The 14,783-nt window shown below is 42.2% G+C and overlaps 1 protein-coding gene across 1 annotated transcript in view; it reads right to left on the reverse strand.

Moving 5' to 3' along the window:
- MCTP1 (multiple C2 and transmembrane domain containing 1) overlaps positions 1-14,783 on the reverse strand; it is a gene marked incomplete at its 3' end in the record, with an annotated part of 282,449 nt that overhangs the window by 31,459 nt on the left and 236,207 nt on the right. Inside the window, exon 17 of the mRNA XM_082012858.1 lies at positions 7,592-7,645. Coding sequence (XP_081868984.1) covers positions 7,592-7,645 — 54 coding nt within the window. The remainder of the gene's footprint in view (positions 1-7,591; positions 7,646-14,783) is intronic.

Here is a 14,783-nt window from a genome sequence, read left to right on the forward strand (position 1 = left end):
CTCATCCACTATGCAGCTCACCTGGTCATAGAAGGAGATCAGGTTGGTCAAGCAGAACCTGCCTTTCATAAACCCATACTGACTGGGCCTGATCACCTGGTTGTCCTGTATGTGTTGTGTGGTGGCACTCAAGATGATCTGTTCCAGAACCTTCCCTGGCACCGAGGTCAGAATGACAGGCCTCGGTGTGTGACTCAACAGAAAAGTCAGTAAATCCACAGAAAATCCATTTCCCGTCCCCAGCACTCAGTTCCAGTGTTTGACCCCTCATGAGTCCACACAAGGCAGGAGTGGCCATGGCAGGTCCTTACCCAAGTCGAAAGATGCTTTGTGAGGATACAGGTGGGAATTCACAAATCAGCTACTCGGCTTCAGCAGATTTCTGCGGAAGGTTGTCAGACTGCTGCCTCTTCCCCCCATCCAGACCTCCCACCAAGCTGCATAAACTGTCCAGAGATAGAGTTTCTGCTAGCAGGAGGGTAGATATCAACAAAAATATATACTTCTACACTGAAAACAAATATATTCTTCCCTGCACTTATGCTTTAAAATCTACAGAAGTCTTTTAATGGAAGGTTCCTGTGATTAAAGAATTGTCTCCAAGGGTGGATTCTGAGTACTGGAAAACAAGTACATTTCTTATGTGCTGCACAGCTGATGACAAAACCAAGAAGCTACAAAAACGAAGCGGCAAAGGGCTTCTTTAACCTCTATTCAAACAGAAAGTGGGAAGAGAGAGTACAGGATGGATGACTGGGAAAAGCTTTTTTCAGCAGAGATGATGTTGTCTGATCTGCCATTATTTTAATACACACTTTTTTCCCCAAAAGGCATGTACAGTCCAGGGCAGTAGAGGGAAAGACGCCAGGTAACAAAACTCCTGTTGGAAAGTCTCTAGGCATTTGTGGAAGCAAACTGCCACACCTTTGAAGCTTTTCTAGTATTTATCAGTAAATGCGTAAAATTAATATCTACAAAATGAAAAGGAAGTGTAATGAAGCTAGTTACATGCACTATTTGTCCACAAGCTGTATTTATGCCAAACTTACCTCTTTATCTGCCAGTGCATGAAACCTGAGTAGCAGCAGACCCTGCTCTCTACCACACTGCATTGTGTCTTTGTGGATGCTGCTGCGTAATGCCAACTTTGAAATTCCATGCCACACTCCTCTAGGAGGAGCTTTGCACTTAAATTCTTTGGAGTGGAGGTGCCTCTTTCATTTTGTCAGGATTATATTTTGCCTGGACGATCTGTGCAGCAACTTCATCACTGATCCCCCCATCAACATTAAGAAAACACACATAGATACTTTAAACTGCACAAAATACATGCGTACTGTTTGCAAAAACTTGCAATTTGTTTTTCCATATTCCTGTATCTTCCTCCATAAAGCATAGCAATGCCTGATCAATTGCCCTGGCAAATTTCTGTGGTTGAGATTGCAATTTTTCTTACAAGCATTTTAGTGAAGTGAAAGGACCTAGCTTAAAAGGTAGCTGCGAGCCTCAGCATCAAGCCGCAGATGAAAACCCAGACCACAACATGCCATCCACTTTGCAGAGAGCCATGTTGCTGGGTATTGTCTTCTTCCACAGCATCATCTCTGCCAGTCCTTCATTCTCATTCATAGAATCACAGAACAGTTCGGGCTGGAAGGGACCTTTCAAGGCCATCCAGTCCAACCCCCTGCTGTGAGCAGGGACATCTTCAACTACAGCACGTTGCTCAGTGCAGGTTGCTTCACATACACGGTGTCAGACAGCCACATGTCTGCCACCAGAGACTGGGTTCATGCAGCACTTGTCCTCATGCTAGCAATTCTCAACCATCGCATTTCTTCTACCAGGCTTCCAAAGTTGTGTCTTACCCATTACCATCTCGTCCTGTATTAAGGGCTCTATACTTTACTGCAGAACGAGTTCAAAAGTCATGTGTCTCAAACAGGCGTTTGGGGCTGTTCTTTGGAAGGCTAAAATGGGAAGCTATGAATAAACCTGAAGAAATATTCAGGTGGCTGGCAAATACCCATGTATCACTGACTACATGGCTTGCTTAGCGTTGTTGTTGTTGCAAGTTGTTCATGGCAGCAGCTTAGACAGAACCCAGATCTCATGATTCTCTGTGAAACTACATTAAAAAATTCTGTCCATTCTCACCACTTTTGCAAGCACATAGCACATGTAGGAAGGTTTCGAAGAGAACCTGGCAGTAAAACCTTTTGGTTGTTTTCTCCAGCACTCATCATTTCTCTCCACTGAGCCACAGAGAAGACCACAGAGATGTTTTTACCACACCCCATTTTATACAGTTACTTTTTGAGGAGCTAGGTGAAAACAAGTTTTGCTTGGTCTCAAAGAATTTCATCTGCTTAGTTATATTAAGAAATAATATTAAGGGTAGAGGAAAAATGTAGGGCAAAATTATGTCACATTCTGAAACAGCTAACATAATTAAGACATATTCTTCATTATATTTAATAATTTATTGCATTATACTTGGATTACTTAATAAATGAAGAACATTACCCACACTATATTAGTCACAGGTGGAAAAAAAGACACGTACATGGATGAGTGTAATTCATTCAACAGTTTATAGACCCACAGTCCCGCAGGGACTATCTCACACACACACGTCCTCAAGTGCCAAACTTCAGATATAAATCTCAGATTCTGATCTCACTAATACTCATTTTACTCCACTAATTTTGACAGTATTTCAGGACTGCACCAGGACAAAGAAGCCTCATCTTGTTAAAACTAAACCGCTCAGAAGGCTGTCCAAGTTACTTGTTTTCAAAGGCGTGCACCTGACAATCACGAAGGCCATCTGATGCCCGAGTACAGGGCAGGATGAAAATTGCTCTTTGTGGAAGCACCTGTGCAAATGCACATGATCCAAGGTACATCCAGGCAAAAGTTACTCCATGGTTGTGACTTTGGGGTGATGCAATGATCAGAAACATCATCAGCTAATATGCTAGTGTAGGGGTTGAAGCAGTCTACACCATCATCCCTCCTATTATGTACAATTTTGATAAAGACTACATGCCTCTTAACACCATCTCTGTGTGAATAACTAAACTGAGCTGAAACGAAACTACACTGAGAAGTTTGACTGCTACAGCTCTGTATTCTAGACTGCTCTGTTGTAGGTTTGTTTGATAAGTCCACATAGTCTAGCTAAGCTTTTAGGGGACAGCAGTTTCATACGCAGCTACGGTTTTCACTGCGAGCTGTTAGTGTCTTATTTACAGTCAGTATTTAGGTGCTATGTTGATGTAGAATTTAATGGTGGAATCATAGGTGAACCTATGGATTTATTCGTTCTGGAATTTTCTCTTCACTCCACTCACTCCCTATTTCTTTATTGTTTTTCCACCATTTATTTTAGAAGAAATAACTGCCACTACAATAGATTACAATCTTCTCTTTTATAGATTATAAAAATACCGGCTACGTCGGAGTTATCTTTCCTCCTCCTCGTGATCTACGCTTGGTAAAAATGCAGGGCATGCTTCTGAGACAGGTTACGAACGTGTCTTGGCTTGAAAACAAAGTTGGTACCTCTCAGCAGGGATGATTAAAAGCTTTAGAACATATTTTAATTTGACTCAACTATTTTTCATTATAAAAGCTTCTAGTTACCTTGAAATATAATAACATTGACTGAGAACTGCAAAGAATTTTTCAAAGAACGAAAGCCAAGAGAGAGTAGCCGAAGCTGCAAATGATTTTGATAATTTGTATTAATAAAATATTGTTACTGTTAATAAAAAGGTAAAATAAAATACTGTTCATACCATGCATCTTCCTCCGCTTAAATCTGCAACATTAGCATTGCTCACTGGCCTGATTCTGTGGCATGATGAGGGCTTCCTGCAAAATGCTGAGCTGAAATTCTTTGTGATTATCAGAAACCTTATCTGGGGCTTGTTCAAAGAATAAAGCCAAGCGAAAAGCATACTTGAACTTTTTAAATGACAAAATCTTATATACATAGATTATGTATATTGACCGCTACATTATTATAACTTAATTGTGTAAAAATCCTTTTGATAGCTTGTTGATAACTTGACTTCATGTAATTTAACTGACCCTTATTTGCTAAGATACTCTGTAAGCTAGTGTTTGGAAGGGAGCCAAAAAAACAACAGAGAGGAGAGAGAGAGTTCAGATTAAACCATAAATCCTGGCTTAGGTTTAGCAAGCGGTACAGAACATATGGAACACAGAATCCAGTGCTATTTCTTGGAGAAATTAGTATTAAACTAAGGACAAACGCCTGAGCGAAACAAACGACATCTTTTCCAGTTCCTAAATACATAATATGACAAAGAAACAAAATGAGGAAAAAAGTTTTCCACTGCTAAGCACCACTTTGTAACCGATATAACAAGACGTATACTTGCCATTTGAGTTTATTAGTCATAGTGTAACTGAAGGTGAAAGTTAGTATTCTCCAGTAAAAAAAAAAACATTCTATGACTGTAAACTTGACAGTCCTGTATACCTTAATTGCAGCAGAGGATGAAAAAAAAGTTCCTGAAATCCAGAATGTTAGAATGAGACTAAGGAATATGGTAAGTGCAAATCTACCTGTCAAACTCCTCTCAGTATTACACAGCACTATTAATAAAATGCATTACTTTAACTAATGACATACATTTGAGCATTCATCATCCTCAGTTCATTACTTCTGTAACTCTGCAAGTTAGGGATGTCGAGTAACGTCCCTCCACCACACATCCCGTAACCTACATCAGTGCCTGCCCACACGGACCTCATCAAGTAGCCAAAGAGTTGCCCTTTCACTGTGAGCAAGTGACTAATACCTAAGCTGGCTCTAAAGACAGACACTTTTCATAATCGCCCAACAATCTGCTAAGTGAAAACATATGGATAGGCTTAAGTAAAGCCTGCCAGGGGTCTTTGCTGAATGGAAAACAGGTGCTCCGGTTCTGTGCCATGTAATACCCCATTTACCGTTAAGTCCAAAGGTTACAGGACTAATAGCTGCCTTGTGGTAATCAGGGAAAGCAAAGACACTGGCCATGGTCAAACATCTGGGACATATTTTACATACTTGCAACATATGCTTCAGTTTCAATTAAAGTGAGGCTTTGGCACATTTATTAATCTTTCTACTTTTATTGCATAAGAAGACCCATTTACCTGACTCTTCTATTATCCTGTATGAAAAAACAGAGAAATAATAAAAGCCAGAGGCCGCTACCAGCTGGTGTTACAAAATGTGCATTTTTCTCACAAAACTTCATCTTGCCAATAGCTTTAAGAGAACATATGTATGAATTAAAATAATACAAAACTGCACCATTCCATTTTGACAAAAAGATGTAAGAGGAACAGCGACAGAGTTATGTCTAGTGCACCAGAAAGGAAGAAAACACCCTACCAGCTTCTAGCAATAAACTCAGTCCTAACTATGCACTTACATTTCACAGTTGCAAAATATTGCCCACTGTGAAGAGTGATGAATATACACGGTAGTCCATACATGTTTATTTTATAAAGTGTAATTTTCTTTTCCATTCAAACAGCATATTCAATCACAAGAACTCAAAATCTTTGCAATAATGAAGACAGCTTTGGATTTCTCAAAATCAACTTAAACACCTTCTGTATAGAAAGACAGCTGTTAAATGTTCAGTAAAAGGGCTCACTGAACGCACAAGGTATTGTCAGTACTCGCTTCTATTCAACCTTGGTAACTAGATCTAGAAAAATGTTTGAACTCCGGCGTCAGTTTGGGAAAGCTGAATATTAGATCACAACACTGAAACCCGGAGTGGTATTTCTAATTATGTATGTTCTGCCTGAAATCTGCTAATCACCAGAGAACTGGGGGGTGGGGGGGCTGCCCGCCACCCTCATCTTCCCTTTTAAAGGGGTTTGTTTAAAAATTTCCAAAAACTACTATGCTGTAACTACACAGGCTGGCTTAAGCTACAAGCAGTCAAGCACTGTTCTTTGTGAACTAATCACAGTTATTAAAATATCCAGGGATACACACACTACTGGGATGATACTTTTGCACCAGCTCTAATAATAAAGCAGGAAGAAATGGGAGAAAATGGCCTCAAATGTATGGCAGATCAGTGTTTATCAGAAGAGAAACGATGATTCAAAGCTGGCATGTTGAGTTAAAATACAAGCTCTCCACAGCTACATGACTGACCTTTGCAATAAATCATATATTTTATTGCCAGAAGTGTATACTCATATCATTTAGTGTTAAAAACCATCACATTCATGTTTTGTAAAAGAAGGTTTTGTTACTACAGTGTTTGCCGATTCTGAAATGATGTAGCTAACGACTTAAGTGATGTATAGAGGAATTTCACATAATAACTTTCTGTCAATTGTAAAATGTTTGAGCTGGCAATGGAATGAGGAAAATACTCTTTTTTTTATCATCTCTCAGATCTTAGGTGTTAGCTAACAGAAAAATAATCATTCAGGGGATTAACTAATCACAGTGAATTTTCTGACATTTCAAATGCTGCTGCCAGCATATGAATTCTTACAGTGGTATATAACTGTACATCTCAACTAGAAACAAAGGTCAAGGGCATAAATTAAGATACACTGTTTTTCTCCTCTTGAAAAAAAAAAAATCATTGCTTTACTACTACAGAAATGGGGAACATCTGTGAAGGTCAAAATCATCTGTACTTTAATTTAGAGTTCTTGTAAAAATATCTGTTTTTTCCCTTTTCTTCCACAAGTATCACCTTCCTGGTATGAAAATAACAGCAACAACAGGGCTGTCTTCACTGCGCTCATCTCACCAGAACGCTGTCCCGCCAGCACTAGCCATTGCTTCAGTGGTGCAAGGTCATTCTCATTTCTTTTCTCTGGTTTTTCCCTCTCCCTGGGGGACAACCAATCCAAGCAGTCCCATAGCTTGGCTCAATGAGATGTGGAAATGAGCTGTTATTTACTGTGGTTGCAATCCTCAACCCAACCAGTAGCCTCCAAACTGAACTGCGTTTGCTCAAATAGCCGAATGATCTGCAACGGTTTCCCAGCTTGCTGGGCCACAGTGCCAACTTCAGAACAAGTGGACGTCTATGAGAATTGTGATTATTTAAATGTCATACAGAGTGCAAAACATATCAGCCATTCTTCTACCAAGTAATTCTTTGAAAATTATAGATGTCAATATCCCATCTTTAACCAGTATGGAGTTGCTATTTTTACACCATTTTTCCCCTGAAGTGCAGCCCTATTTGTAATACTGAAGACAGGACAAATTTTTGTCCTTCAAAAACAGTTGTCACTGCAGTTATCTTCAGAGGAGCTATCAAGTTCCAGACAGGCTGAATTATTTTTGTTCTTGGCAGAAAAAATATTTGACCCAGCTCTGGACCAAAAAAAAAAAAAAAGGCAGGATTTATAGTCCTCTATCCTTTCCTGCAACACACTGTAGCATTGTTAGGATGATAAACAGCTCTGTCCAATTTTCTGGACTAAAACACTTCAACTCCTTTTTTAACTGTCTGTAAAAACAGTGTCATGTCTAAATTCTCCCATCCCCAGATACCCAAGTGCTAGGAAAGATAATTACCTTGTCATCTCTGTCATCCTCTTCTTCCTCGTCCTCTAGCATGTCCTCCACTACCTGCAGACAGAAACAGTAGTAGTTGTCATGATTTAAAAAGGAAGAGTTTTGTTCTGTCAATTCTAAACCTTTTGTAGATGAAAACTTTATTAACATTTGAAATAAATGCACAGAAGGAAAACGTACAACTAGGAAAAAACACTTGATCTAGAGATTCAAATGTAGGAAAGTGTTACAGTTTTAATTGACCTACATTAGGGAATTGTAAACTGAAAACCATTCCTGTACAAAATAGTTGCTTGACAATTTCAGTATTTAAAAGGTACCTCAACATTCAATGTATGATTGTTCTAACTAAAGGAATCTTTTGTCAGCTCCACTGGCGTCTAGGCAGCAAACAGAAATGCTTACTTTACATTTACTGTTGCCTACAGAAACGTGCAACATTTTGAACAGAATTTACAGCATTCGCTGAGAGATTTTTGAAGAATACAAAGCTGGGAATAAATTAATAGTGGCTTATCTGCTTAAGATCTACAACAATGAGTTAGCAGGGCTCATTGAAAGAGCTTTAAACTAGATGTGAAGGGGGAAAGGGATAAAACCAGGCTCGCTAGAGATAAGCCTGGGGGCGACACGCCGATGTTTGAGGAATGGTGCTAGCGAGGTGCTGCAGCCTGCCAGCTCGGTGGAGGTCGGCGATGGAGGCCCATGCGGCAGCAAAGGCAAAAGTGTTATTGATGTGTTAGAAAGCACAGAAGCACCTGAGAATGGTCATGTAGAAATTAGTGCTTCTCCCCCCAAAAAGGTGGCGGGATCAACAGCCCAACTGAAGTGCATCTACACCGATGCAGGCAACAAGGGCAACAAACAGGAGGAGCTGGGAGCCATTGCGCAGCAGGAAAACTATGATATAGTTGCCATCACGGAAACGCGGTGGGGTGACCCGCACCACTGGAGTGCTGCAATGGGTGGCTCTTCAGCAGGGACAGGCAAGGAAGGAGAGGCACTGGGTAGCCCGGTGTGTTAGGGAGGGGTTTGACCGTCTGGAGCTTCGTGCTGGTGACGATGGGGTTGAGTGTTTATGGGTGAGAGTCAGGGGGAAGGTCAACAAGGCAGTCAGCATGGTGGCAACCTGTTACAGACCACCCAGTCAGGTTGAAGAGGCAGATGAAATATTCTGTAAGCAGCTAGGAGAAGTCTCACAATCGCTAGCCCTTGTTCTTGTGGGGGGCTTCAACTTACCAGATGTCTGCTGGAAATACAATACAGCAGAGAGGAAACGGTCTAGCAGATTCCTGGAGCGTGTGGAAGGTAGCCTCCTGCCACAGCTGGTGAGTGAGGAGGCTGTCTTGGGCACAGAGATCACCACATGGTAGAGTTCTTGGAGAAATAAGGCGGGGGGAGGTCAGCTGAACTGCTCCCTTGGACTTCCGGAGGGCAGACTTGGGCCTGTTTAGGAGACTCGTTGACAGAGTCCCTGGGCAGACAGTCCTGAGGGGCAGAGGGGCCCAGGAAGGCTGGATGTTCTTCAAGGAGCAAATCCTAAAGCTGCAGGAGCAGCCTGTCCCCATGTGCCAGGAGATGAGCCGGGGGGGAAGACGACCAGCCTGGCTGAACAGAGCTTTGGCTGGAACTCAGGAAAGACCTTTGGAAGAAGGAACGGGCCACTCGGGAGGACCACAAGGGTGTTGTGAGGTTGTGCAGGGAGAAAATTAGAAGGGCCAAAGCCCAACTGGAACTTAGTCCGGCTACTGCCATAACAGACAATAAAAATGTTTCTGTAAATACAGTAGCAACAGAAGGAGGGCTAAGGAGAAGCTCCATCTTTTATGGCGTGCAGGGGGAACATAGTGACAGAGGGTGAGGAAAAGGCTGAGGTACTTAATTCCCCCTTTGCCTCAGCCTCTGGCAGTAAGACCCGTACCCAGGACTCTGGGTACCCAGCCCCCTGAGCTGGAAGACAGGGACAGGGAGCAGAACGAAGGCCCCGTAATCCACGGGGAAATGGTTAGTGACCTGCTGCACCGCGTGGTTGTGCACAAGTCTATGGGCCCAGGTGGGATCCACCCACGGCTACTGAGGGAGCTGGTGGAAGCTCTCACCAAGCCACTTTCCATCATGTATCAGCAATCCTGGCAAACCGGGGAGGTCCCAGAAGACTGGAAACGTGCAAATGTGATGCTTATCTACAAGAAGGACTAGAAGGAGGATCTGGGAACTACAGGCCTGTCAGTCTGACCTCTGTGCCAGGGAAGTTTTGGAGCAGATCATCTTGAGTGCCACCACACAACACATACAGGACAACCAGGTGATCAGGCCTAGTCAGTATGGGTTTATGAAAGGCAGGTCCTGCTTGACCAACCTGATCTCCTTCTATGACCAGGTGACCTGCTTAGAGGATGAGGGAAAGGCTGTGGATGTTGTCCTGCACTTGGGTCACAACAACCCCAGGCAACGCTACAGGCTTGGGGAGGAGTGGCTGGAGAGCTGCCCGGCAGAAAGGGACCTGGGGGTGCTGGTTGACAGCCAGCTGAACATGAGCCGGCAGTGTGCCCAGGTGGCCAAGAAGGCCAACAGCATCCTGGCCTGTACCAGCACTAGTGTGGCCAGCAGGAGCAGGGCAGGGATCGTGCCCCTGGACTCGGCACTGGTGAGGCCGCACCTCGAATCCTGTGTTCAATGTTGGGCCCCTCACTACAAGAAGGACGTTGAGGTGCTGGAGCGTGTCCAGAGGAGGGCAACGGAGCTGGGGAGGGGTCTGGAGCACAAGTCTTCTGAGGAGCGGCTGAGGGAACTGGGGGTGTTCAGTCTGGAGAAGAGGAGGCTGAGGGGAGCCCTCATCGCTCTCTGCAACTGCCTGAAAGGGGGCTGTGGTGAGGTGGGGTTGGTCTCTTCTCCCAAGCTGTAGGACAAGAGGAAACGGCCTCAACTGGTGCCAGGGGAGGTTTAAATTGGATACTAGGAAAGACTTCTTTACTGAGACAGTGACCAAACATTGGAACAGACTGCCCAGGGAAGTGGTGGAGTCACCATCACTGGAGATATTTAAAAGACCTGTAGATGTGGTGCCTAGGGACATGGTTTAGTGGTGGGATTGTCAGTGATAGGTTAATCGTTGGACTTGTTGATCTTAAAGGTCTTTTCCAACCTAAATCTTCCTCTGATTCTATATATACCATATACTCTATCAGTATTAGCACTATGTTTCTTAACGGTGATTTTATACAGTGTGCATTTAACATTTTGCACATTCATTGCTAGCTGCCATTGCCATATGTCTGCTTCTATGCATTTTTGAATTATAAACAGTCTTTTCAGTCTAATACTATGAAATACAGACATACATTCAATTCATTCTCCAAATATTAATGATTATTAATCGCAACAAGAGCATGAAATGAACCACTATTGCATCTGGTTTACAGAGAGATTAAATGACTTCCCGAAGATGGTCAGCGGCAGATTCAGACTTAAAACACAAATCCCTGCCTCACAACACTGTGATCAAGTCTTCAGCCTATCCTGCAAGGAAAATTCGCTGTTTCTGGAATTGAAATAAAGTTGCACCTCCTTATAACCAGTAAATAACATGGCTCTTTACATCACTATTTAAATGTAAGTACTTATTAGGATGTGAGAACATCCATAATGATGGTCAGCAAAGATCCACCTAGCCTAGTGTCTTATTAGAGATGCAAAAATGTATACTACGTATTATAAAACATGCATAAAAAGGACAAGAGAAGGAAAAACTCATTTATCTGAAACATTAGTACTTTGGCCTCTTTTACAGATACGCCACCAAGATAGTTTACTTTGTTATATAAGTGAAGCTATGAATGGTTTTACTTGTCATTTGAGACAACACATTAAAATTACAATTTCATAATCACCCCCCAAACACAGCTGCAAGGACATTCTCATCAAGTCCAAATCCATGTGACGAACTAAAGGGATTTTAATATTTTGCAAGAGCCAAATTCGCGAAAGAGAAGAACTTACAAAAGAAAAGTGTATCAGATGCCTTTCGCCAGGTTAGCTCAACCATCAAGAAAATTCCAGTTAAAAATGTTACATGGGCCCATGCAAAATATAAACACCACATAGATTGATTTCACATGCACAGAGCACTCTGCATACATGCAAGTCAACTGCACAGTTCAAAACATTTCCAGCTGCTCATCCTTGTTTGAACCCAGAACACCTCTAAGAACAAGTCTGGGACTTCGGAGGGGAAGGAGCCTCCAATTCTGTCTACTGGCCACTCTGTTCTGGAGCTTAGAAGCAAAAGAAAGACTAGAAACACAAAGCAACAGTAAAGAGTGAGCATGTCCAAAAGCCCAAGGGAGAAGCATGACCTGAGCAGTTAAAGACCAATTACTCTCAAATTCTTTCCTGCCCAGAACAATTTTATCCAGAGGAGCCTCACGGAATCTTCTGCAGCGTCTGACCTGATGCCAGCCAGGCAGACGTATCTGTGAATCCCTCAGGCTGAAGAAGGAATCAAGGCTGTGCACACATCTGTGAAGAAGCAGCTTCCCTCACCGGTTTCTCCTCTGTTTCCCATTTAGGCCAGCTCTGCTCCACTTGTTAAAGAAAGGGGAGCAGAGACAGTGCCCAGAGGGTTTGGGATGGTCACACCTCCCAGCACTGAGAGAGGGAAATGCTGAGAGCATGTTGTTGGAATGCTTGTCGGCTCCTGCTTAGCTCAGTACACCACTTCACACATCCCATTCGGAGGTCTCTGAGAGGTCCTATCTTCATGGACCTCTCTGTGGAAGCAAAGGCATTTTCGGTTTCCCATGCACCTGCATCACTTCCTTGTTCCTCTCCTCTCCTGGCAGATCACTGCCATCTTCCCTGAGCTGCTCCAAGTGTCTGGGGAGCTGAGCTGTAAACTGGACTGGACTGGACTGGACTGACTGCGTTCTTCAAAAAAACCCACCCTCAAACTTTTAATGTGGATGGTTTCAGTGACCCAGTTTACAGAGCAGCTCCAGAAACACTGGCATCACCTCTACTGAGGAAATGGGGAACGGAGAAGAGAGGACGAAAACAAGCTGTTAAGGCCTGCAGTGAGATGGAAACCCTCTTAAATCAATTTTGCCACACACAAGATGACTGTAATTACATCATTAGGTGACTAAAGTCCAAGGTATAAACCTGAATCTGTTGACTCAGATACTGCCTACGCCTGGAGCTGACTGAACTCAGTAGGTCTCTTACTTTTCAACACTGATATTCCCCAGACACTTAAAGATCTCTCCTATGTACATCCAGAAATTACTTGTCTTGACAGGATTGAACAGCAGAATGCCGATCTCACATTAACACTACAGTTAGCATGGAGACAATTAGTTGAATTGGAAACCTGTAAAATTGTTGTAAATGATGGCACTTCACTGAAGTAACTTGCATGACAATACCCATTCTAAATTATCTGGATAATAATACTTCAAACTCATATTTTTTTTTCTACCCCATCTAATGGTCTCAAACTACTTTACAAGTTTCTATAGAGTGTCTGAATGTTAACATGTTCAAAGGACTCTTTATGCTTGAAGCCAGGACTGAGCCGAGATTTCCAGCTCCTCCATTCCATTTTTTAATTCAAAAGCCACTACCAGTCTATGCTCTTGTTCTAGGTTAGTCATATCATCAATTACATTAAGCTTTAGCGTATTGAATTGTCTGGAAAGGAAAACAGAATTCAATTACTGTGGCACAATAAAATGTAGTAAAAGTTTTCCTATGTCCAAGATGCATAAATGATTCTTTAAAGTACATGAAACTTAGCCCATGCTTTCACTTGTCTTGAAATTCAGAAGGAAGAGTTAAAAGCAAAAAAACCACAACATGAACATTCAGACAAAACAGACACAATAATACAATTTATTAAACGGCCAAAAAAAGTGCCTTCAGAACTTTGACACAAATTAAACCAAGGAAAGTAGATCCTTCATAATCTTCTGATATATGAAGAAAAGGTATACTGAAGCCTTACAAAAGCTGTACACTGAAGTACAATCTATTTCTGCAGAACAAAGCAAGGCTGTTCAAGAGAGGGACAGTGAATCTGAGCAACAGATTGCAGTTTAACATTGTAGTAAGAACACTGTAGGAAAAAATGCACAATGGAGTTTTTTTCTCCTTTGATTCTGCCTCGTTGCTATTCAAATAAAGTGCACATGTGCTGCTTTGGTTTGAAGGAACACAGTAGTTATTCGGATCTCTATGTCAAGCATTGTACCTGAGGGAGGTATGATGGGGAGAGGGAGGAGACAGGGAAGGAAGGAGAGGGGAGAGAGAGGACAGGAAAAAGCATACGAAGATAAAAAGGAACATTAGAGTTATTTTATTAAAAGTTTTATGGCAAAAATCTTAGATTGCCACTGCAATACTCAGTCTAAATTATGCCTTCCGATACCTTGCTTGAAATCAAGTAGTATTAATCAAACAAAGGAAGGGCACTGGGGAAATCAGAAAGATCTAATGCAAGCAGTTAAAAGTGACATGACCTTCTGTAATGTCACTTGTCACAGACTTATATGCCGCATACTGGTAGAAGGTCTTGAAAGAACCTGATTCTTGGTACTGTCCCTTGAATGTAATACTAATACAGATGACATTTTAAAAAACACATGTAGATGGCCTCAGTGTCATCTATGTCAGCGACTTCACAGCCAAACAGTAAGCAGATGATGTTTAAATGTTGCAGAGTAAGATCCTTCCTGTGCAAAACAGCCTTTTAAAAAGCTTATTAATCTGAAAGAGCATGCAGTCTAATTCCTACATACTGTCATTGTTCCTAATCCCTTCTCACCGTCTTTGAGGAATTTGGTCTATAAATATTGTAGGGTTGACAATCCATGGGAGATCAGAGGAGCAACAATGCTCAGCTATGTTACACCAGGTTACCAGAAGGAAGCACAACCACCACGTTTGCACGCCAAAGACAACCCCAGTGGTTGTGGGCTAGAACGCAGCCTTCTGAGGAAGATGGCGGTTAAGTACAACTTCCATTTATTCTAAAGAAGATCTATTGACTAACAAGCAGAACAGGATTTCCGAGAAAATAATTCACTTTGACTTCTACGCCTAGCACCTCTTGGTTGTTACCACCAAGTTACACCAAGTATGGCTGGATTCTAGTTATTCACACGCACATTGAAACAAAACCCCATGACTGTAGAGA

This window comes from Phaethon aethereus, assembly GCF_964289735.1.
Source record: "Phaethon aethereus genome assembly, chromosome: Z".
NCBI classification, from domain to species: Eukaryota; Metazoa; Chordata; class Aves; order Phaethontiformes; family Phaethontidae; genus Phaethon; species Phaethon aethereus.